At 45.9% G+C, this 22501-nt stretch overlaps 1 protein-coding gene across 1 annotated transcript in view; it reads left to right on the forward strand.

Moving 5' to 3' along the window:
• USH2A (usherin) overlaps positions 1-22501 on the forward strand; it is a gene marked incomplete at its 5' end in the record, with an annotated part of 1334617 nt that overhangs the window by 292543 nt on the left and 1019573 nt on the right. The window contains 3 exons of the mRNA XM_082250984.1: positions 6659-7153; positions 11973-12227; positions 20620-20789. Coding sequence (XP_082107110.1) covers positions 6659-7153; positions 11973-12227; positions 20620-20789 — 920 coding nt within the window. The remainder of the gene's footprint in view (positions 1-6658; positions 7154-11972; positions 12228-20619; positions 20790-22501) is intronic.

Here is a 22501-nt window from a genome sequence, read left to right on the forward strand (position 1 = left end):
ACCCCAGACCCTGAAGTCCCCCCTGCAGACAGAACAGCACATATTAAGGCATTCTTGCAGAAATATTCCCCCCCTCCCCTTTCACCGGAAGCCTTGGCGGAATTTGATGCGCCCATCTCCTCCCCCGAACTGCACTCTGCACTCAAACAACTTAAACCGGGGAAGTGTCCGGGCCCGGATGGCTTGACGGTGGGATACTACCGGACCTTCGGGGATATCCTGTCCTCCCCAATGCTTGCGGCTTTCAACTCCTTCTCTGATTCCCCTACTTTGCACCCAGATTATTTGGAAGCCCACATTACCGTCATTCCTAAACCCGGCAAGGACCCGTCCCTGGTCTCCAATTACAGGCCAATTTCCCTCCTCAACGTTGACATCAAACTTTACGCCAAGGTACTGGCGAACCGCCTGCTACCCCACATTCCGGATGTCATCTCGCTCGACCAGGTGGGTTTTGTCCCCGGCCGCGAGGCCCGGGATAACACTCTCAAGGCACTCAACATCCACCATTGGATGACTTCCTCTGGCACGCCTAGATTCTTCCTCTCGCTCGACGCGGAGAAGGCGTTCGACAGGGTTGCCTGGGACTACATGACTGCAGCATTGGAGTCTCTGGGCATCGCTGGTCGCATGTTGAACTTTATACGGGCTCTTTACTCGTCGCCCTCGGCTAGGGTACGGGTCAAACGGGGGCCTGTCGGACGCCTTCTCCGTGTCGAATGGGACCCGACAGGGTTGCCCCCTTTCCCCCTTGATATACATCATTACCCTTGAGCCCCTCCTCCGCCGCATTAACTCTAACCCCGATATAAACGGTATAACCATAGCCCATAAAACCTATAAGCTAGCGGCCTTCGCCGACGACGTGTTGCTGTTTTTGACGAACCCTGCAATCTCTTTACCTAACCTTCTCCGGGACCTTGACGCCTTTCGTCTCTTATCCAACCTTAAAATTAATTACGCGAAATCAGAGGCCCTGAATATATCCCTCCCGCCAAGCAAAGTACAGTTCTGCAAGGACAACTTCCCTTTCCGCTGGGAACCCTCTGCTATCACATACCTAGGCATCCAAATCCCTTCAACTCTTGCTGACCTTTACTCACGCAACTACCTGCCACTGTTGCAGTCTATAAAAGCAGACCTCTCTAAATGGGAATCTGGCTCCTTCTCCTGGTTCGGCAGGATTGCAGTGGTCAAAATGAATGTTCTTCCTAGGCTTCTCTACACTATGCAAGCCGTCCCCTTAAAGCTCCCTCCGGCGTTTTTTCGTTCGTATCGCTCCGCATGCACATCCTTTATCTGGCGCTCGAGACGCCCCAGGCTGTCTTGGGACGTCTTGACTGCCCCGAAGGAGATGGGTGGCCTGGGATTGCCGCACCTTCAGAGATACTATTGGTCCTGCCACCTGGCAAGGGTGGTGGACTGGCACAAACATCATCATGTCAAAGCTTGGGTCGCGTTGGAAGACTCTTTCTCCCCCATCCCCGTTCAACACCTGCCCTGGATCTCAACATCTTCCTTTCCGACGTTGTGCTACAAGCACCCGACCATCAACCCCACGATCGTGATCTTTCGCAAGCTGTGCAAGACCTTGCGCCTGGCATCCTCGCCTGGCCCTATGGTACCCCTTATTCAAAATCCGGACTTCCCTCCGGGCCTCTCCTACATCCCCCCGCAGGGATCTGCCTCCGACGCTCCATGCAGGGCCGAACACTGCTTTCAAGCGGGCTCACTGCTCTCTCTCCATGATTGGGCACAGAAATACCCGGACTTTCAGCTTCGCTTCTTCAATCACTTGCAGCTCAGAGACTTTTTCCTACGTACCCCTGATGTCTCCTGCTGGTCTAGGGATCTCACCCCCTTTGAGACCCTATGCAGATCGTCGGACCCGCAACGGCATCTTATTTCCCTACTATACTCTCTCCTCTCTTTGCAACTTCCACCTCGCCTCGTCCGTTTACGGGCTAAGTGGGAGGAGATCACCGCCAAAACTTTGTCGGATGATGATTGGGAGCGAATCTTCTTTCACATTCACAAGGGTTCCAGGAACGTCCTCACACAGGAGACTGGCTTTAAAATCTTCGCACACTGGTACAGGACTCCTGAACTTTTACATAAAATGTCGGCGGACCTCCCCTCCCTTTGCTGGCGTTGCCGTCTCCATACAGGATCTCTCCTACATATCTGGTGGGACTGTCCGCGGATCCAGCCCTTTTGGAAGGCGATACATGCCCTCATAACTCGTATCACTACTTATACGCCGGATTTCAGCCCGGCACAATTCCTCCTCCATCATTCCTCCCTCCCTCAGCGGACGTACAGGAGGTCTCTGGTCTTCCATTTAATCTCTGCCGCCAACATGTGCATCCCGTGCCTATGGCTGTCTCCCTCCCCACCCACTGTAGCTGATTGGCTGCGGAGGGTTGGAAGGATCGCCCGTATGGAAGATCTCACGTTTCAAGCTCTTGACACTCCCTCCAAATTTTATGACATTTGGGCCCCGTGGATCGACTTTGCTGCATCGGATGACCACCGTCGCCTGATGAATACATAGTCTGTCGTTAGCTCACCACACCCCACTTGCTTCCCGGTCGTCTTGCGGGGGAGTGCGCCCGCACTCCTCTTCTCCTCCTTTCTCCATTTTCTATCCCCCTTCTACTCTCCCTACCTAGTGTGCCCTCTCTATCCCTCTATCCCCTCTTCTTATGCTATTGCTCTCTTCCCCCACTGTCTCATGACGCTCTCGGCGTCCTCCACCCCCACCTGCTCTCCCTGAGACTCCCCTCTCCCCTACCTCCTGTTGCCTACCGTACCCATGTGCAGCGTTGGGCGGTCTATCTACATGTGTGGGTGGTGCGCCCCCGGCCCTGGACACAGTGTGTTCCCCTTGGGGGTGTCCGATTCGGAGGTGCCCCATCCAGGACATTCATTTTCATGCCTCCTGACTGCCCTCATCCTCACTTCTCATGTTTGAGGGGTCGGAATTCTCTCCCTTCATCAGTAATCCCCTACCCCCTGATTCCCAATACCCCATATGATTGCACTGAACCCCGTAACGCATTGGTTTCGGCCCATGCGGCTGGGATGTTAATCTACGCCGCAGTGGCCCTCTGTATTTGCAATAATATACTGAATTTTTTTGCCATGTATTGTACGAGGCTGGGTCACTTTTGCTTTGTTTATTCCTTAGTATCTTTCGCAGATGGCATCTCTCTGCGCCTTGATACAGTTTATGGTTATTTTGGATGTACACTGTTATTTGTACTTATGTCTGTTGACTGTACTATATTGCCATCACTTGTTAATGTGCGTTTTTTTATTCTTTTCAATAAATTGTTTATGAAAAAAAAAAAAATTTAAAAATGATCGTACCAAGGGGGGACCATTATTTATCATAATAGGGCATAGTATGGTAAAGGGTATGAAACCCTGTTTATAGAATCCATACGGGGTTTAACTTGGGAAATTAGTATGTGTTGTGATTTCCAATGTAGGGCGATTACCCAATGGATTGCAATACAAAGTGTGTGAATTAGTCTCAATTGTAGTGTGGTAAAATCCATGAATAGTAAGCAGTGAGATGGGGTAAGAGAGAGATGAACACCCGCTATTTTTGAGGCAAAGGTACCCAGCTTTCCCCAAATTGGGGTGGTATGAGAGCATTCCCAGAAGAGAGGCTTCTTTCTGTTTGCATTGCCCCTTCATTGTTGGAATAAACTGTGTTTTATCTGACCCCTGGCTGCTTAAGTTACTGGGCTATGGACTTCCAATCATCACTATCATTAGCCCCACACATATGGCCCATGGACAGTTCAAATTATGGTGCATGATAGCATGAGCGCCTGGCGTGGTTTGGTTGTGTGCCATAGACTTTGACAGGCTACAGGCTGAAGCCTAGGGCTAGATGCTGCACCTGTCCCTCAGAGAAGCCTAGAAAATGCCTAAAGGGACATACAGCAGCTAGTTGGCCCCTGTATGCAAGGGGCCTAAAAGAAATTATTTGAATTAGTTTGGAATTCTTCTGTAATTTCCATATACAGGCGGTCCCTGGGTTACAAACAAGATAGGATCTGTAGGTTTGTTCTTAAGTTGAATTTGTTTGTAAGTCGGAACAGGTACATTTTTTAAGTGTAGCTCCAGCCAAAAGAATAATTTTTAAGTTTTTTGGATAGCATAGGGAAGGGTTACCACCCCTGTGCCATTTTGTTTTGCTGTCTGTACCCCTGTTCAGAAGATTTTACCCAACTTTCTGTCCCTATGACAATCAGATTTTGAAAATTTTGGGTTGTTGCGGAAACAAGGATTGGTGATTGATTTTTCCCATGAGAACTCTTACAGGAGTGAATTTCCCTTCCTAGGGGGAGATTTCCTCTCTCCTTCTGTTGTTTCCCTCCATTTGTAAGTAGGAGTCGTTTGTAAGTCGGATGTTTGTAACCTGGGGACCGCCTGTATGGGGAAACTGGGTGATAGTTGGTGAAAACGTAGCAAAATGGAGAAAAGAGTGAAAGGAAGATAGGGAGAGGTATTGCCAAAAGCAAATCCTGTTAAGTGTATAGATTGATAAATGGTATCAAATGTAATGAAAATAATGCTCTTTAACCACTGGGTAAAGCTTTCTACTTAAACGGAAACAGATTTCAGATATAAATCTAGCTTTACTTGTTAATTTAATTAATCTAAATAGAGTGGTAGAGGAGGTTAGGAAGGTGAGCTGTTAATCTGCTTACAAGCTTTTACAAAATTTGACCGGAATAGCTGTTTGCTGGCTCATTTTAAGTAGGTGTTCTAGTCTCTTGGTCCTGTGCCATTACATTCAGTTTTATGACATTCTTTTCATGTCAGATGATGCTTTCCTCAGTACTACTCTTCTAAAGCTAAACCCCGGGCAAACAGCTGAATTCACAGGTAATATATATATATATATATATATATATATATATATAGGGGAGCCCTTTTACCTGCCGCAAGATTTGTATTTCCAGTCCTGGCATTCCCTTAGACACAGAACAGCTCTATCTGACAGGGTAGGAGACCTGATTTTTTTCATCTGGAGTTCAGTTGCACCCACAGCTTTTACCCTCTACCACCCAGCCTGTGATTGGACATTGAGAAGAGAAGCCGCACACTGATGAGATCATCTCTCTGTCTCTCTGCCATCTCCATTATCAGCTTGTCCCTTATTAGTACATGAACATGTGCAGTACAACTGAATAGCTCCTTGTGCTTTTTCTCCTGCTCCCAGTCTGATTGCTACTGTACAGGGACTGCAGAAAGCTAATACAAACTCCTATATATATGTACTTACACTGCTTACTAAAAAAAAAAAAAACAAATGTAACAGAGCTATATCAGTTTTGTTTTACCCCATATCCCTGGAGTTCAGCTGTAAGTGCAAAAGCTGTATCGAGTCATAGAGAGTAGGGATGGTTAGAGTGATTTTGTTGAAATTGATTGCAAGACTCAAATTTCATATTTCTGATATGTGCCTGCTGTACCATACAGATGTATGAAAAAGTCTCCTGTCCCTCTGCTTTCCATTTGAAAAGCTGACCGCACAAAGCAGAAGAACTCACCGTGGTCAGTTCTCTAGCTGTGCTGGGAACTCAGCCTGCTCTCCTCCAATGATCAGACTTGTCCTTAATTTATAGAGCTGTCAAACTTCCACTTACAATTGGGAGGGATTCATAGTGAAGGCGATTTACTAAAACTGAAGCGTGTATAATCTGGTGCAGCTCTGTATAGAAACCAATCAACTTCCAGGTTTTTTTGTCAAAGCTTAATTGAACAAGTTGAAGTTAGAAGCTGATTGGCTACCATGCACAGCTGCACCAAATTCTGAGTGTTCCGGCTTTAGTAAATCCCCCCCACTGGCTCAGTCCATGATGTCTTTGCTTCAAAACTTAGCTCTCCAAAATTGCAGATAGAGTGGAGATGGCTCAGAGGAATCACTAATAAAGACTGGGAAAGAAAAGTGTGTTGAGGAACTGACAGCGGCAGCTGATAGGTAGCCAAATCAACGCTGTGCATGGTCACCATGAAAAGAGAATACTTCAGTATAGCGTGATCTGGTAACCAGGCAATGAGATTGATTTACTAAAACTGGAGAGTGCAAAATCTGGTGCATCTCCGCATAGTAACCAATCAGTTTACGGGTTATTTTGTCAAAGATTATTTGAACAAGCTAAAGTTAGAAGCTGATTGGCTACCATGTACAGCTTCACCAGATTTTGCACTCTCCAGTTTTAGTAAGTCAACCCATTTTGGAGTGCGACTCTTTAGTCAAGCCTGAGGCCTGAACCATATTGCGCCCATTAAAGCCACCCAAGGCTACACATTACCAAAAATATTCAAATATGAATTTTACATGGAAATAAGGGTAATATAATTGTAATTGTTATTTTCTGATATCGAATAGATACTTTTACTATATAAAGCAGGATAAGGACACACTACCTTCTCTGAGATTGTGGCCATTGTGACAAAGGCACTTGAAACATTTCCAATTCCAATTTATTTACGCTTTTGTATTCCTTACTCTTAGTGCCTTAAGTATCTCCTTTTGTTATAGCAATAATGCAATATCCTCCTGTAAGTTTTACCATCTTGAGCCTGTCCAAAACATCTTTATGGAGTCTTTATATTTTTGTCTTTGTGCTAGGTCCACAGAGCTACACAGATGGATATTTGTTGCCTTATACCACATACACATATTATGTTGATGCTAGGAACGTGCACGGTGCCGTCCACAGTGCCAAGGTCGTGTTTCGGACAAGAGCTGGTGCACCATCTGGTCACATAGATTTGGGCCTTAGTTACCCTGTGGGCCAGTACTCTGTCTCTCTAAATTGGACAATATCCACATATGACTCTGGGCCTATAGACATCTTCAGATTGATGTACACTTCAACAGGTTCTCCTGAAGTTACTATTGCCTACCAAGGACTTGACACCAAGATGACAGTACATAATTTAACTCCCTTCACCAGATACAATTTTTCAGTTCAAGCATGTAATTCTGAAGGATGTCTACAAAGTCCATTGCTTACACTGGTAACAGCTCAAGCACCGCCTAATGGTCAGACACCACCAGTTGTCAAAAATTCAAGCTCAACAGATCTTTATTTACAGTGGTCCCCACCACTGCAACCAAACGGTATGTGTCTGTACTTGTGTTTGCTGGTTGTATCTAGTTGTCTTGGTGGTTGGAAAAGTATCATATACAGAAGCAGGTCCTTGTTATAAACGTTTTACTGTAGCTATATTTAAAGGCTAAAACTTTTTATTTTTAACTTTTGAACAAAGTGGAAAAGTAATAGAATCCCTGCCAGGTTTTCATTGTGCATTCTAAAGGTAGACTATCAAATATGTAGGCAACACATACCTTATTATTGTTTAACACTTGATGTATTTACAACCCAAAAGTCATTCTAAATATTTTTCCAAAAGATGAAAATCCACTATAAAGTCTTCAGAGCAGAGTACCAAAAAACAAAAAAATGACCTTAGCATTCCATGAAGTCTATATAATTTGTGATAATGAGTCAAGCCTCCGTTTGTTAATTGAAAAAGCCCAAATGAGTCCTTTTCCAGATAAATGATTCTCTGGTGACTTATATTGTACCCTCATACATATCATTTCTGCAGCTCTTGGGCAAATTTTTTTTCTCCCTCTTGTTTCTGCGACATCTTTTAGCATCAGAAAAGCTTTATAATGATATTTTGTCTAGTGCCAGATTGTCAAGGACAATTATTTTTAGTGTCAGGATCAATGCTAATTAGAAGTGTTTGAGAACAGATAATCTACACTTCCAAAATAGTTACTGATGACACAGGAAAATAATATCATATAATGCATTTCCTCTTGTTAATCAGTTCCTTAAGCAAAAGGAAAAAAAAAAATGAATTTTTTATCATATAGCGCCCACATTAACATGGCACCCGTAACACTAGAAGTGTATTTTATATTTGTACTTTGTTCCTATATAGTGCAAAGTAACATGTTGAGTGTCTTCAGTTAATATGAGGTGACTGTAATTAAAGGGGTTGTAAAAGCTTACCCAGTAAAGTGACTAGCTTCAGGTGATACACAGAGATGGAACAAATCCTCCTACATAAGTTATACATGTTTATATGCAGCTCTCTCTTCTCCACAGCCATACAACGTCCAGAAAGCTGTTCAAAGTATATAAAAATTCACAGCTTTTCTGTGCTTTAGAAGGTAGGGGGTGGGGATCTGACCTTACACACTGCACAAGACAAGTAGGAGAACTCTGTGTAATTTGAGACCTGAGTGGAGGGAATGGACACACACCTCTCTACACAGTCTCAGGCTGGGTTCACACTTAGTGCAGCTGCAGCTCACAGCAGGGGGTTTGATGCGTCCCTGTTCTCTGTTTCAGGGACAAATCAGGCCCGAATCTTTGCCTGAATTCAGACCTGAAATGGAGGACCCCTATGCAATCCGCTCCATGGCTGCCACTGAGATGTGTGAACCGGCTCCATCTAGAGCCGGGCACACTCTCCTGTCCAATCCAGTTTGCACTAGTGTGAACCCAGCTTTAGAGGGAAACATGCACAGCCAAGACATTTGTCGCCACCTGTCCTATATTCTAAAACTATAAATGTTAAAGCAGAGCTGCACCCAAAAGGGGAAGCTCCACTTGTTTGCACTCTCCTCCCTCCACTGCCACATTTGGCACTTTTTTTGGGGGGTGGGTACCTGGTTTTGACAGAACACTGCTACCACTACTGGCTCAAATCGTTCGGCTCCCTCTCCTTTCTCCACAGTCTTCTGGGACACTTCACAGGTCCCAGAAGACTATGAGACCATTCACAAGGTGCAGCGCGACTCGCACATGCACAGTAGGAAACAGGCAGTGAAGCCCCAAGGCTTTACTTCCTGTTTCCCTTACTACAGAAGCTGGAGCCTGCACCCAAAGCCAATTGAAGATTCAGCTTGGATGAGGACATTGCAGGATCCCTGGAAAAGTAAGTGTTCTTATAGTAAAAGTCAGCAGATACAGTTTTTGTAGCTGCTTACTTTTATTTATTTTTTTTTAATCACTTGCTGCCTGCCCACTGTCAAACGGCAGAGGAGCGTTGCTGCTCTCGTTCTGGGATGCCGTCATATGGCGGTGCACCAGAACAGCCTCTCTGGCACACCCGCGGGGGCACGCAGTGCAGCTATCGCAGCCACGCCGTGTTGCTAGGACATGGCGCGACCCCGATCTTAGTAAAGAGCCAATGACATGGCTCTTTACCCATGTGATTGGCTGTGTCCAACCACCGCTGGTCACATGTAAATGGGGAAGTGACATTTATCGGCTCTCCTCACATTGTCAGAGTGTGTGGCGAGGAGAGCCGATCAGCAGCTCTGCCTCAAAGGGGAGCCTAGGACAGGTAATCAGGGCACTGATCATCAGTGCCCTGATTACTGTAAAGTAAAAAAATGTGCCCATAAGTCCCCCACAACCAATGCCATCAGTGCCCACCATCAGTTCCCAATTTGTTAGTGTACCTAAATTTGTTAGTACATCTAACACTCCCCTCCACCCAGACTGACAATGCTGCTGTCCAAAGGTGTCTCTGTGCTCCTTCATCCAGAGTGGAGGCACTCTAATACAGAAGGCGTGTTATTTGCCAGATCACCAGGTGAAAATAGAAGGAAAAAGGCCTAAAAAAAGAAAACGAATGCAGCCACCACATCTAATGTTTGGCTAACTGCAGCATATTACATTTTGATTTTGGGCCTTCTCTCCTGAAGAAGTGAGTTTGTTAATAAAATTCACTGAGATCCTTCAAGGGCCTCCCTATTTTGAACTATTGTAACCCTAGGATAATAGAAATTGTATCCACTGTAGAGAAAACTAAAAGAGGGTGCACCAACCTTGCACATTACCCAAGTGGTGTTTATTGAGAGCCCCTCCCCTCGAAATGCGTCAGCCATCTGGAAGGTCCCTCAGCGTGCTGGACATGGTCCCTATGACCTTGTTGCTTTGTGTCCATTGTGGACTATGAAATGCTTTTATGAGGGATTTGTTTGGGAGTATATTTCTTTTATTTCTACACCAATAAACACCACTTGGGTAATGCACAAGGTTGGTGTGCCCTCTTTTCGTTTTCTTTACAGATTTTCTATTGGGTGTTCCTCGACCCATGGAGGGCAGCAAGGTCTGTGCATTTACCGGGACCCTTAGAGATCCTAGGCAATTTCCACCGCCATCACATCACTTTTGAATGCAGGAGAGTCTCTTTTTTTTAATACAAATTGTATGTTTACATTAATTGATAAATACAAGTGTTGGGTTATACTTGTCTAGGCTTGAGAAATATTGAGACTGATACATCCAGAACATATCCATTGAGCATTTTAGGATGGTTTTAATAAATTCAGTACAGCCTTGGATTATGAGCATAATTTATTTCCCGGAAACATGCTTGTAATCCAAAGCACTGTGTAAAAGCAAACTTCCCCATAAGAAAGAATGGAAACTCAGATGATTCATTCCACAACCATTTATTCGTTAATCCTTCAGTTTACAGTCCATATAAAAAGAGTATAGCAATGTTGCTTAACCATAAAATGTCCATCCTGAAATGGCAGCCTCCAAAAGGGTATTAGAAGCAAAATCCAGCAGGAACTACTGAGTAGAAAAGAGAAGAGAGGCGCCTCTAAGTGTAGCAATATGGTTACATTTAATGAAGGTTCAACATTTAGCAACTCACATGGTTGATAAATAAAACAGGCACATCTACAGTAAGTATGCAGGCATCCGGGGTAAAGCTGTCCACATAGACCGTTCTCTGCACCGCTGGTTCTCCCCGATTTCAGTCTACAATCGTTATTGGGAAGACTACCCTGCAGTAGAGTGATCTGAAAGCGAGGCTTGAAGTGCTCGTGGAGCGCAGCGTGGAAGGGATGACATGGATGGAGGTGTGGAGGATAGTCTATGTGGACAGCTTTACCCCGGATGCCTGCATACTTAGATGTGCCTGTTTTATTTATCAACCACGTGAGTAGCTAAATGTTGTACCTTCATTAAATGTAACCATACAGTATTGCTACACTTAGAGGCACCTCTCTTCTCGAGATGCCGTCGCGAGACCGCATGCACATAATCACATAGCATTATGTGATTATGTGCAGCCAAGCCGCCCTGCCACAGTAAATCTGCATGGCGCGGTCGGCAGGCGGTTAAACCATGCATTTGATGTCACCACTTATACTCGTCCAGCGAAATGGATATGTGAAAAAACAAACAAGCACTTCCATAGCGTAATATGTATGAACTTGTTTAATAAAATAGGAAGAATTGCACCTACAAAATTCTTAGTAAAATCAGCTCGTATGCAGAAAAATGTAGCAGCGTCCCTCCAGATCTCCCCCCAAACTCTCTTGTACAAACAACCGATCGGAGATACGTACACGTGATGATGTCACCATTTTAGGCCTATCCCCAAAGGACGTTATATATGATGAAACGCGTAGGATGTGGCCTATGATGGCGACGTCATCACGTGTATGCATCTCTGATCGGTTGTTTGAGGAGAGAGTTTGGAGGGAGATCTGGAGGGACGCCGCTACATTTTTTCTGCATATGAGCTGATTTTACTTGGAATTTTGTAGGTGCAATTCTTCTTATTTTATTAAACAAGTTCATACATATTACGCTATGGAAGTGCTTGTTTGTTTTTTTACATATCCATTTCGCTGGACGAGTATAAGTGGTGACATTGAGTGCATGGTTTAAGGGAGACCAAAGTACCACAGGGATTTTTTGTCTGTATGTGTACAGCAGAATAAGTTTTACTAACTTTAAAAATAAATATATTATAAATGTGGTGCAAGTGACAATACTGGCATGCGCAGGCATATCATACTTTCTAGTTCTCTAAATGCATAGTTCATTATAATGAGACTTGACAGCTATATACCTTTTGTGCAACTAAATAAATCTCTATCTATTCTATAGGCATTATAATACGGCATGAGTTATACATGAGGCGGATACACCAGACTGTGGAGAGGCGTGTCTTCCATGCCAGCGGGTGGCTGAACCCCCAGCCATTGGTGGAATCTGAAAATGAGAATGCGTTGCAACCACCAGTTACCAGCACTTTAATCACGAACCTGGAGCCAAACACAGAATACGAGTTTTGTCTTGTCACCACTAACATGGCTGGCAGCGCTGCCTCCGAATGGGTAACACTAAAAACAGAAGAGTCTGGTAAGAATTTCTAAAAAAAATTTCCCAAATGTTTTGAGCATTAGTATAGATTTTAACTTTAAAGGTGGTAAAAATACAGGATTATATGAATGGGCAACCCAAAGTAAAAACATTCAGTGAACTCCTGGTGTTGGCCAAGAAATATTACAACTCTGGCAAATTTAGAATGTCCACATTAAAGTGGTTGTAAACCCTTACATATACCCAGTGAAGTGACTAGCCTCAGGTGATACAGAGGGCGTTCCTATAGTTAGGCTACTAGGCTAAATTTAGTTTTTTGTCCTCACTGTAGTCAGTGGAGCAGCAGCAATTGATTGTTTTTGTCTGGTCAGGGTTTCCAGGCTGGGTGATTAATATCTCCTTCCTGCTTCTGGAAGAATGGTCATTATAAATATTTATCATACTCCAGCCAATCCCAGGAAGGCTGCATCCAGAAGGTGGTTGGAGGGGCTCCAGATCTTCTGAGGCTGCTGCCCCTAGGAGAGAGCTACTGAGACAAGAGATTGCAGTCTGGGCCTTAGCAAGAGCTGGGCTGAAGGCCTGCAGGAGATTGCTAATCGACTTTTGCTGGACGGAACTGTCCTGAAGTCCTATTTGGGGAAGGGTCTTTTATCTCCCTCACTGAGGATTTACCTGTGGATGCTGGGTGTCAGACAGCTCCTGAGACACTGTAAATAATACATGACTTGGGACTGTAATGTATGCTGCTTGTCCACCTATTGATTGCTATTAACCATGCTTCAGTATCCTGTGACCCTGAACCCCTCTGATATTTAAGTTCTTCAGCAATAAACTCTAAAAAGACATCCCCTAGACTGAGCCTGTGTTGTCAGTGTGCATGGAACTGTGCATATAGATAGCAGCCTCTGTGCTAACAATGGAGACCTGGGTATATTCTCAGTGGCCCCTCCAAGGGTAAATGCTACACAGAGATAAATTAATGCTCCTATATAAGTTGCACCTGTTTATCTGCCTACTCTCCTCTAAAGACTCATAAAGTGCACATTTTACACAGCATTTCTGAGCTCTAGCAGGCAGGGGGCTGGGATCTGATATTACAAACGGCAGAACACAGAGAGGAGAGCTGAGTGTAATCTGAGACCTGAGTGGAGGAAATTAATACACACCCTCTACACAGATCATAGCGAAGCATGTACAGGTGAGACTGTCAATCACCTGCTGTTTGCTAGAGGGGGGCTGAGGGCATCCCCTGGGATTTTCTGGTGTTGGCGGGGCTGTGGATAAGGGGGCACTACCAGTCCTCCTGTACGTGGCCTAGACCAACCAAGGGCCCAAGCAGGTAGGGTGATCGGTGTGGCGGGGGAGCCATCCTCTATATGGCTGTTTGTGCAGCGGCTGAAAGCTGGCATTTCCCCCCCCCCTCCCTCCCACTGGCTTTCAGCTGCTGCAGAGAGAGTCATACAGGGGATTGATTCCAGCAATTGCCCCCCCCCCACCAAACTGATCACCCTCCCTGTGCACCATTTACCCCTCACTCCAAGCCACCCTACCCCCACAGTGTTGCTGGCTTTTCTCCTCTCCTTCCTGCTTGAGGTTGCAAGCATACAATAGAATCCTTCAGGATGGAGAGTGGGGGAAGAGCCTAGAAAATATGTCATATTTCCCAGTACCTTCCTTTCCTGAATAAACACAAAAAGTGATTGGTATCAATCACTCACTGTGTTCATTCATTACTGAAGCATAGTAAACTGTGTTTATTTTTGGGGGAGCTGCCAGGTTGGCTATATGGGGCCCCGTGGTTTCTATTCTAACAGCAGCTCTGGGTATTTGCATATATTGCCAGGAGTCGCTCAAGCAGATAGGGAACCACACTAGGTGCTTTGGATGAAGGCAAGTAAACACTCTAAAGGAGTATGCTTTGTTTGTTTTTCATTTCTGAGGTTTACAACCACTTTAGGAAACTTTAATTTGTCCTTTCATGGGGGGTCTGCGTTTTTTTATACATGGAAGTTGACTTACCATTTAAAACAAAACACTAACTTGATATAAAACATTCTAATTAATGCAGCTCTGTAATCATTATTACATGATTTAGGCACACCATTGTGGTATGTTAGCAAACATGCATTAATATGCATTAGGCCAGTCATGTCCAAAGTCTGGCCCGCGGGCCAGTTGCAGCCCGTCCTTTCGTTTTATACGGCCCCCTGAGCTGTATGGGGAATGTAGTGCCTACGGCCGCCGCCGTTCTACATTGTTCTTCAGAAAAGGGTGGACCCGGGGAACAGAGCAGTGCGCCCTGAGCCCACCCATTGTGTGACAATAGCGAATAGATATTCGCTATTGTCACACGGATCCGCCTCCTGATCCTCCTCCTGGCCAATCAGGAATCGGGTCCGAGACCCATTTCCTGATTGGCCGAAAGGCGAACAATTGCCATTGGCCAAGGAGGAGGATGAGGACTCGGGAGACGCGGAGGATTGAGGAGAAGCCGTCGCTGCATCAGGTAAGTGCACGCTGGTCTCTCTGCACGCTGTGCTAACTCTGCATTTAAGGGGGCACGCTATGGTCACTCTACATTTAAGGGGGCACGCTGTGGACACTTTACATTTAAGGGGGCACGCTGTGGGCACTCTGCATTGAAAGGGGGCACACTGTGGGAACTCTGCATTGAAAGGGGGCACGCTGTGGTCACTCTGCATTGAAAGGGGGCACGCTGTGGTCACTCTGCATTGAAAGGGGGCACACTGTGGGCACTCTGCATTTAAAGGGGAACACTGTGGGCACTTTGCATTGAAAGAGGGCATGCTGTGGTCAGTCTGCATTGAAAGGGGGCACGCTGTGGTCAGTCTGCTTTCAAAGGGGGCACGCTGTGGTCACTCTGGCGAGGGTGTGTTTAGGGGCGGAGCAGGGTAGGGTTTGGGTGGGGCAACAAGTGGCGAGTAACTCTTAAGGCCTGGCTAGTAGCTCATGACTTGAAATTTTGAGCCCTGTATATATATATATATATATATATATGTGTGTGTGTGTGTGTGTATGTATGTGTGTGTGGATGTATGTATGTATGTATGTATGTATATGTATGTGTGTGTGTGTATTTCATTTTAATGGTTCAAATGTCAGGCAAAATGGTCGGCCCTCACGCATGTTCACTTCATCAAATCTGGCCCTCTTTGAAAAAAGTTTGGACACCACTGCATTAGGCCATGCATTATTGTTCATTGTGTTGGGCATCAATGGACTGCCTAGCATAGGATAACACAACATAGAAGGGACATATACCATTCCACATGGCACGTTAGTACCTTGCCACTTGCTGCAACGAATGTCGATTGACATGGAGCGTTGGAATGTATGACACCTGTATTGTGCATTGCCATGCATTACTGCAAAGCAATAGTTAACCACTTAAGGACCGGAAGGTTTTACCCCCTTAATGACTAGGTCATTTTTTGCGAAACGGCACTGCATTACTTTAACTGACAATTGCGCAGTTATGCGTCGCTGTACCCAAATTGATGTCCTTTTTTCCCACAAATAGAGCTTTCTTTTGGTGGTAATTGATCACCTCTGTATTTTTTATTTTTTGCGCTATAAACAAAAAAAAAGAGTGACAATTCTGAAAAAAATACAATATTTTTTACATTCTGCTGTAAAACATTCCCAAAAAAATTAAAAAATCTAATTTTTTCATCAATTTAGGCCAATATGTATTCTGCTACATGTTTTTGGTAAAAAAAAATCCCAATAAGTATATATTGATTGGTTTGCGCAAAAGTTATCGCGTCTACAAACTAGGGTATAGAATCATGTCATTTGTATTTATTTATTTTTTACTAGTAATGGCAGTGATCAGCGATTTTTAGTGGGACTGCGACATTGCGGCGGACAGATCGGACACCTAAACTGACACCTAAACTGACACTTTTGACATTTTTGGGGGGGCCAGTGACTTTACTTCAGTAATCAGTGCTAAAAATATGCACGGTTACTGTACTAATGACACGGGCAGGGAAGGGGCTAACACCAGGGGCGATCAAATGGGTTGAATATGTGCCTAAGGGATGCTTTCTAACTGTGTGGGGGTTGTAATTACTGGATGAACACAAAGAACTGTGCTGTGTTTACATAGGCAGTTCGCGGTTCTGTCTCCATGGGGAGCGATCATGGCTGCCCAGCAAGCATTGAGTCCACTAGACCCGCTGATTGGCTCCCCCTCCAGCCAATCGGTGCATGTGTGCGCCTCTGGCAGCACACAAGTGCCCCCACTATCTGCTACACGTAGGGACGAACAGTTACCTTGTTTCACCTAAGAGAGCCGACCTGCCACAGTGTAACTAAGGCGGCTGGTCAGCAAGTGGTTAATTAGGCTCTAACGTGTTTTTTTTTTTTTTTTTTACTGCAAGCAGTGTACATATCTGAATGTGATCTGTTATCAGCCTTTTTCAGTCCCTGTACAGCAGAGCTGGAATGTGAGCGGAAGAAGCAGCAAAAGGAGTCAATCAGTTCATGTGCCGACAAGAGGCATGCTGATAGGAGAAAGGAAAGTGGCAGAGGCATGAGCTCATCGCTGTGCTGCTTCTCCATTCACTGTCCAGTCACAGACTGTGGTAGGTTTAAGACAGAGGAAGTGGGTTGAATAATGCCGGCCAGTGGCGGTTTTAGGCACGGGCGAACGGGGCAGTCGTCCGGGGCGGCATTTTTTCATAACACGTGGAGGGCGGCATACCCGGGCCGCGGACCGGTACCGGTCCGTGGATCAAATGGTACCGGACCGCCCGAGCCCCGTTCGCCCATGCCTAAAACCGCCGCAGCCGAGCCGAGCCGAGGAGCAGAGCATTGCTCCCCCCCGAGCCCGCCCATTGTGTGACAATAGCGAATGAAAATTCGCTAGTGTCACACTGATCCTCCTCCTGGCCAATCAGGGAGCGGGTCCTCCCGCTTTCTGATTGGCCGAAAGGCAAACCCCACGCCATCGGCTGAGGAGGAGGCGCCGCGGGAGGACTGAAGAGACGTGAAGAGAAGTGAAGGTAAGTGCTGTGCACGGACGGGTCTCGCGGGGGGAACGCTGGCGCTCTGCATTGAAAAGTGGCACTCTGGCATCTCTACATTGAAAGGGGGCATTGCTGTGGCACTCTGCATTAAAGGGGGCAATGCTGTGGCACTCTGCATTAAAGGGGGCAATGCTGTGGCATCTCTACATTGAGAGGGGGCATTGCTGTGGCACTCTGCATTAAAGGGGGCATTGCTGTGGCACTCTGCATTAAAGGGGGCATTGCTGTGGCACTCTGCATTAAAAGGGGCATTGCTGTGGCACTCTGCATTAAAGGGGGCATTGCTGTGGCACTCTGCATTAAAAGGGGCATTGCTGTGGCGCTCTGCATTAAAGGGGGCATTGCTGTGGTGCTCTGCATTAAAGGGGGCATTGCTGTGGCACTCTGCATTAAAGGGGGCATTGCTGTGGCACTCTGCATTAAAAGGGGCATTGCTGTGGCACTCTGCATTAAAGGGGGCATTGCTGTGGCACTCTGCATTAAAGGGGGCATTGCTGTGGCGCTCTGCATTAAAAGGGGCATTGCTGTGGCGCTCTGCATTAAAGGGGGCATTGCTGTGGCACTCTGCATTAAAGGGGGCATTGCTGTGGCGCTCTGCATTAAAGGGGGCATTGCTGTGGCACTCTGCATTAAAGGGGGCATTGCTGTGGTGCTCTGCATTAAAGGGGGCATTGTTGTGGCGCTCTGCATTAAAGGGGGCATTGCTGTGGCACTCTGCATTAAAGGGGGCATTGCTGTGGCACTCTGCATTAAAGGGGGCATTGCTGTGGCGCTCTGCATTGAAAAGGGGCATTGCTGTGGCGCTCTGCATTAAAAAGGGCATTGCTGTGGCGCTCTGCATTGAAAGGGGGCAATGCTGTGGCACTCTGCATTTATTGGGGGCAACAATGCTGTGGCACTCTGCATTTATTGGGGGCATTGCTGTGGCACTCTGCATTGATTGGGGGCAATGCTGTGGCACTCTGCATTGATTGGGGGTATTGCTGTGGCGCTCTACTTTTATTGGGGGCATTGCTGTGGCACTCTGCATTTATTGGGGTCAACAATGCTGTGGCACTCTGCATTTATTGGGGGCAACAATGCTGTGGCACTCTGCATTTATTGGGGGCAACAATGCTGTGGCACTCTGCATTTATTGGGGGCAATGCCATGGCACTCTGCATTTATTGTTATGTTGTCATGTTATTTTTTTTTGGGGGGGGGGGGGGGCGCCGGGAGGGAGTCTTGCCCGGGGAGCAATTTAACCACTTGCCGACCGCCGCACGACTATCTACGTCGGCGGTCAGCCCCTCACAGGCAAACTAACGTAGGGCTACGTTGCTTGCTTGTGAGGGTCTAGGGAGCGAGCGCGCGCCCCCCGGGGCGCGCTCCCGCTCCCGCGTGGTCACGGACCCCCCCGCGCGTGTGACCAGCGGACCCGATGTCCGCCGGTCACTCGGCGATCGGCGGGGGAGAGGGAGAATGTCAGGCAGCTTGTGTAAACAAACTGCCTGTCATTCTCTTCGCTGCAAAGACACTGATAAAACGGATCTGGTATGTAGATCCGTTGATCAGTGTCTTTACAGCTAGAGCCACAGCCAATCACAGTAGAAACCACGCCCCTAGGGACACACACAGCCCCTCCCTTCCAAATAAAGTTAACCCCTTCACTACCAGTGTATTTTTACAGTAACAGTGCATATATATAGCACTGATTACTGTAGAAATGTCACTGGTAACCCCAAAAGTGTCAAAAATGTCAGTCAAGGGTCCGATCTGTCCGCCGCAATGTCGCAGTACCGCAAAAAAAATCGCAGATCGCCGCCATTACGCGTTAAAAAAAAAAACAACAAAAATGACAAAAATCTTTCCCTTTGTTAGTAAACGCGATAACTTTTGCGCAAACCAATCAAAATACGCTTTTTGCGATTTTTTTTACCAAACATAGGTAGCATAAAATAAATTGGCCGAAAATTTTTAAAAATTTTGATTTTTACATTTTTTTTTGGGGGAATTTCATATAAAAAAATGTGAAAAATATTGCTATTTTTGCAAAATTGACGCTCTTTTTTTGTTTATAGCGCGTGATCAAAAAATCGCACAGGTGATCAAATACCACCAAAAGAAAGCTCTGTTTGTGGGAAAAAAAGGACGTCAAATTCGTTTAGGTACAGCGTCGCACGACCGCGCAATTGTGCGTTAAATTCACGCAGTGCCGAATCGCAAAATACCCCCTGGTCGGAATGGGGGTAAAATCTTCCGGGGCTTAAGTGGTTAATGTAGAACCGCCACTGATGCCGGCCACCAGGATAAGGACACCTTATGATGAAAAAGTGGAAATGCTGGGTAGATATTTGGATTAAAAGTGAATGTTCTAACAAAAGCTGCTGTTTTTTTTATCCTCTCTAATAAATCTGATACGTTGGAGATCTGTGATCACGTCAGATCTCTGTCTATGCTGGTGTTATACTTTCCTTTGAAAGTCTTACATTATGTAGCACTGCCCCCATGGGAGCTGCTTAAATTGGATTCCCCTGGGTTACCCATAGCAACAGACAATTGAAAGTATAGCTTTAAGTCCTTGGCTCAGTCAATAAACAGTGCAGGGGATTTGTTTTTTTGTATTTTATTTGGAACTGGGATGGAAGAAGGAATGAGTGGGATACTCCAACTAGCAACTATGCACAACTTGAGGACATCTATCTGTGGTGTGTGCGGCAAGGCCGCTGCTTCACTTTGCTACTGAGGTGAAGGTTTTAAATGATGAACAGTACTTTAAGTTTCTCTTCAGGGTCTATCTTGGCACCCCCTTTCTGACCCACTGTGTGTGCTGGCCTTTGCTTGCTGACTCTCCCTGGAGTGGTCCCCTTCCTGGGTAGACCCCTGGCAAGCTCCCTGGTACTCACAGCTACTGTTTTCCACAGGAATCTCTGCCACTGCTCCACTGTCAGCTTCCACAGGACCCTGCAGCTCAGCCCCACACATCCGGTCCACTAGGCCGACTGCCTGTGACCACTTCCTTTCTGACATGAGGAGAGACAGCCGTCACCCTCCTCCTGGGACACTGCTTCCCGCCAAAGACTTTCTGTCACATGTGTCCTAGGCATTTATGAACAATCCCAGAATGCACTGCAGTTGTGCCCTCCCACTGGGGCTATCACAAAAGCCTGTGTGTCACTGGCTGGGTTTCCTCCACTGTCCAACAGGCTCCCCTATTGAATACAGTAGGAACACTCCCTCAGACCAAGTGAATCACACTTGGACACATGTAACAGGCTAGCCTAGAAATCCTGCTCCCCTGATAAGCAAACAAATATCTTTGCCTAGCACCTGACTAGGAGGGTGCTACAAAAAGACATTTTTGAGTTTGTTTCCTTACTGAAGCATTGTTTTTACAGAACCTATTTTCATGACACCCCCCACTGTGGTCCCTCTGTCATCACACTCTATAAACGTATCATGGGAGAGACCTTCTAATGATGTAACCAGAGGGGAAGTCACCGGCTATACAATCAATCTGCTGTCCAACCCAGTGGATGCATCAGATGTGGGAAGAGCTTCATCAGAGGTAAGATCATGTTCACTGCAACTAGCAAAGTTCTGCATTATACAAAACAAAGAGGTTAATCCAAACATATTGAACACGATCTCAGTTTGGGCTGAATGTAAAGCAGATATTGCATTGTTCCTTCATCTCACATTATTATTATGAATCATCATAACCCCAACATTCTCTGTCTTACTATACAAATTAAAGTGATACTAAAGTCTTGGAAAAACTAGGAGGTACGGATGGCACTGCCCAACAACAATATGTGAAATGTGTGCAAGTAATATGCACTATCCCTTTAATAAAAATGGGGTTAATGATTTATGGATCAAATCACATTATCTATAAGAATTACTTAATAAAACACGTGCAACCCATTACCAAAATTGGCCACACCTATTTACCTAATCCAAAACGAACTAATGCAGCCATAAAGCACAAACCAGTCCAATAAGTCAACAATTCATATGTACAAAATACTGTACCACAAAGTATAAAAACATAAAATAAATAGAAAATAAATAAATGAAAAAACAAAAATTAAAACCAAAAAATATATGTGTACTGTCCCTTTAAGTACACTATAAGGCTACAAGTCAATTCATAATGAACACTTTCCTCATAGCATATAACATATGTGACCTGTTTTTATTTAAAAATAACAAATATGTTTTACTCACTTGCTCTGTGTATGGGTTTTTGCACAGAGCAGTCCAGATCCTCCTCTTCTCGGTCCCTCGTTGGCGCTCCTGGCCCCTCCCTCCTGCAAGTGCCCCCACAGCAAGCAGCTTGCTATGGGGGCACCCGAGCCGAGCCCCTGCTCTGTGTGTCCATTCAGACACAGAGTCAGGGCTTGGCCCTACCCCCTCTCTCTTCTCACTGGCTCACTGACTGATAGCAGTGGGAGCCAATGTGTCTCAGCCAATCAGGAGGGAGAGTCCCAGACAGTCAAGTCTCTTGTGCAACATGGCTGGATCAAGATGGGGCTCAAGTAGGTATTAGGGGGACTGAGGGGGAAGCTGCACACATAAGGTTTTTATCTTAATGCTTCCTGATTGGCTGGGAGGAGAATCATTGTGATAATAGTGAATGTTCATTTGCTATTGTCATACAACTGGGTGGGCTCAGGGCGCAGTGCTCTGCGCCCCGAGCCCACCCTTTTTTGAAGCTTATTAGAGCCTCTGGCTCTAATCAGGTGCTTAAAAAAAAAAAAAACCCTACTGCATGTAGATTAGGGGGCTGGATGCATGGATGGGGGGGCGGCGCCCCTGTGCTCCCAATGGATGGGCCGCCACTGCATGGACTATACCATCAAATTGAAGCCAAGCCCCAGTTAACACTGCAGTTATAGCAAATTTATGATATAAAGATTTTACACGAATAAATAGCCAATCATTATAATTACCTCTGTCAGTGTCTATGGTTTGTTACAACCCTCTAACTCAGGCATGTCCAACCTGCGGGCCGGGGGCCGAATGCGGCCCACTGCCCCCTGACAATTTTTTTTTTTTTTTTGATGGGGAAGAAGGAAGTTGGGTCGGGTAAACGGCCACAGCGGCTTCCAACTAACTGTAGGCAGAGACTGCCTCAGAAGGGATCATCCCCTAGTTGTGTTAAATAAGTGCTTGGGGGGGGGGGGCAGCAGCGCGGGAAGGGCACGGTGGCGTTTTATTACTTATATACCTTAACTATAGTTTATATTTTATATGCGGCCCGAAAAAATTTCTCTA

This window comes from Pelophylax lessonae, assembly GCF_965119305.1.
Source record: "Pelophylax lessonae genome assembly, chromosome: 3".
NCBI lineage: Eukaryota > Metazoa > Chordata > Amphibia > Anura > Ranidae > Pelophylax > Pelophylax lessonae.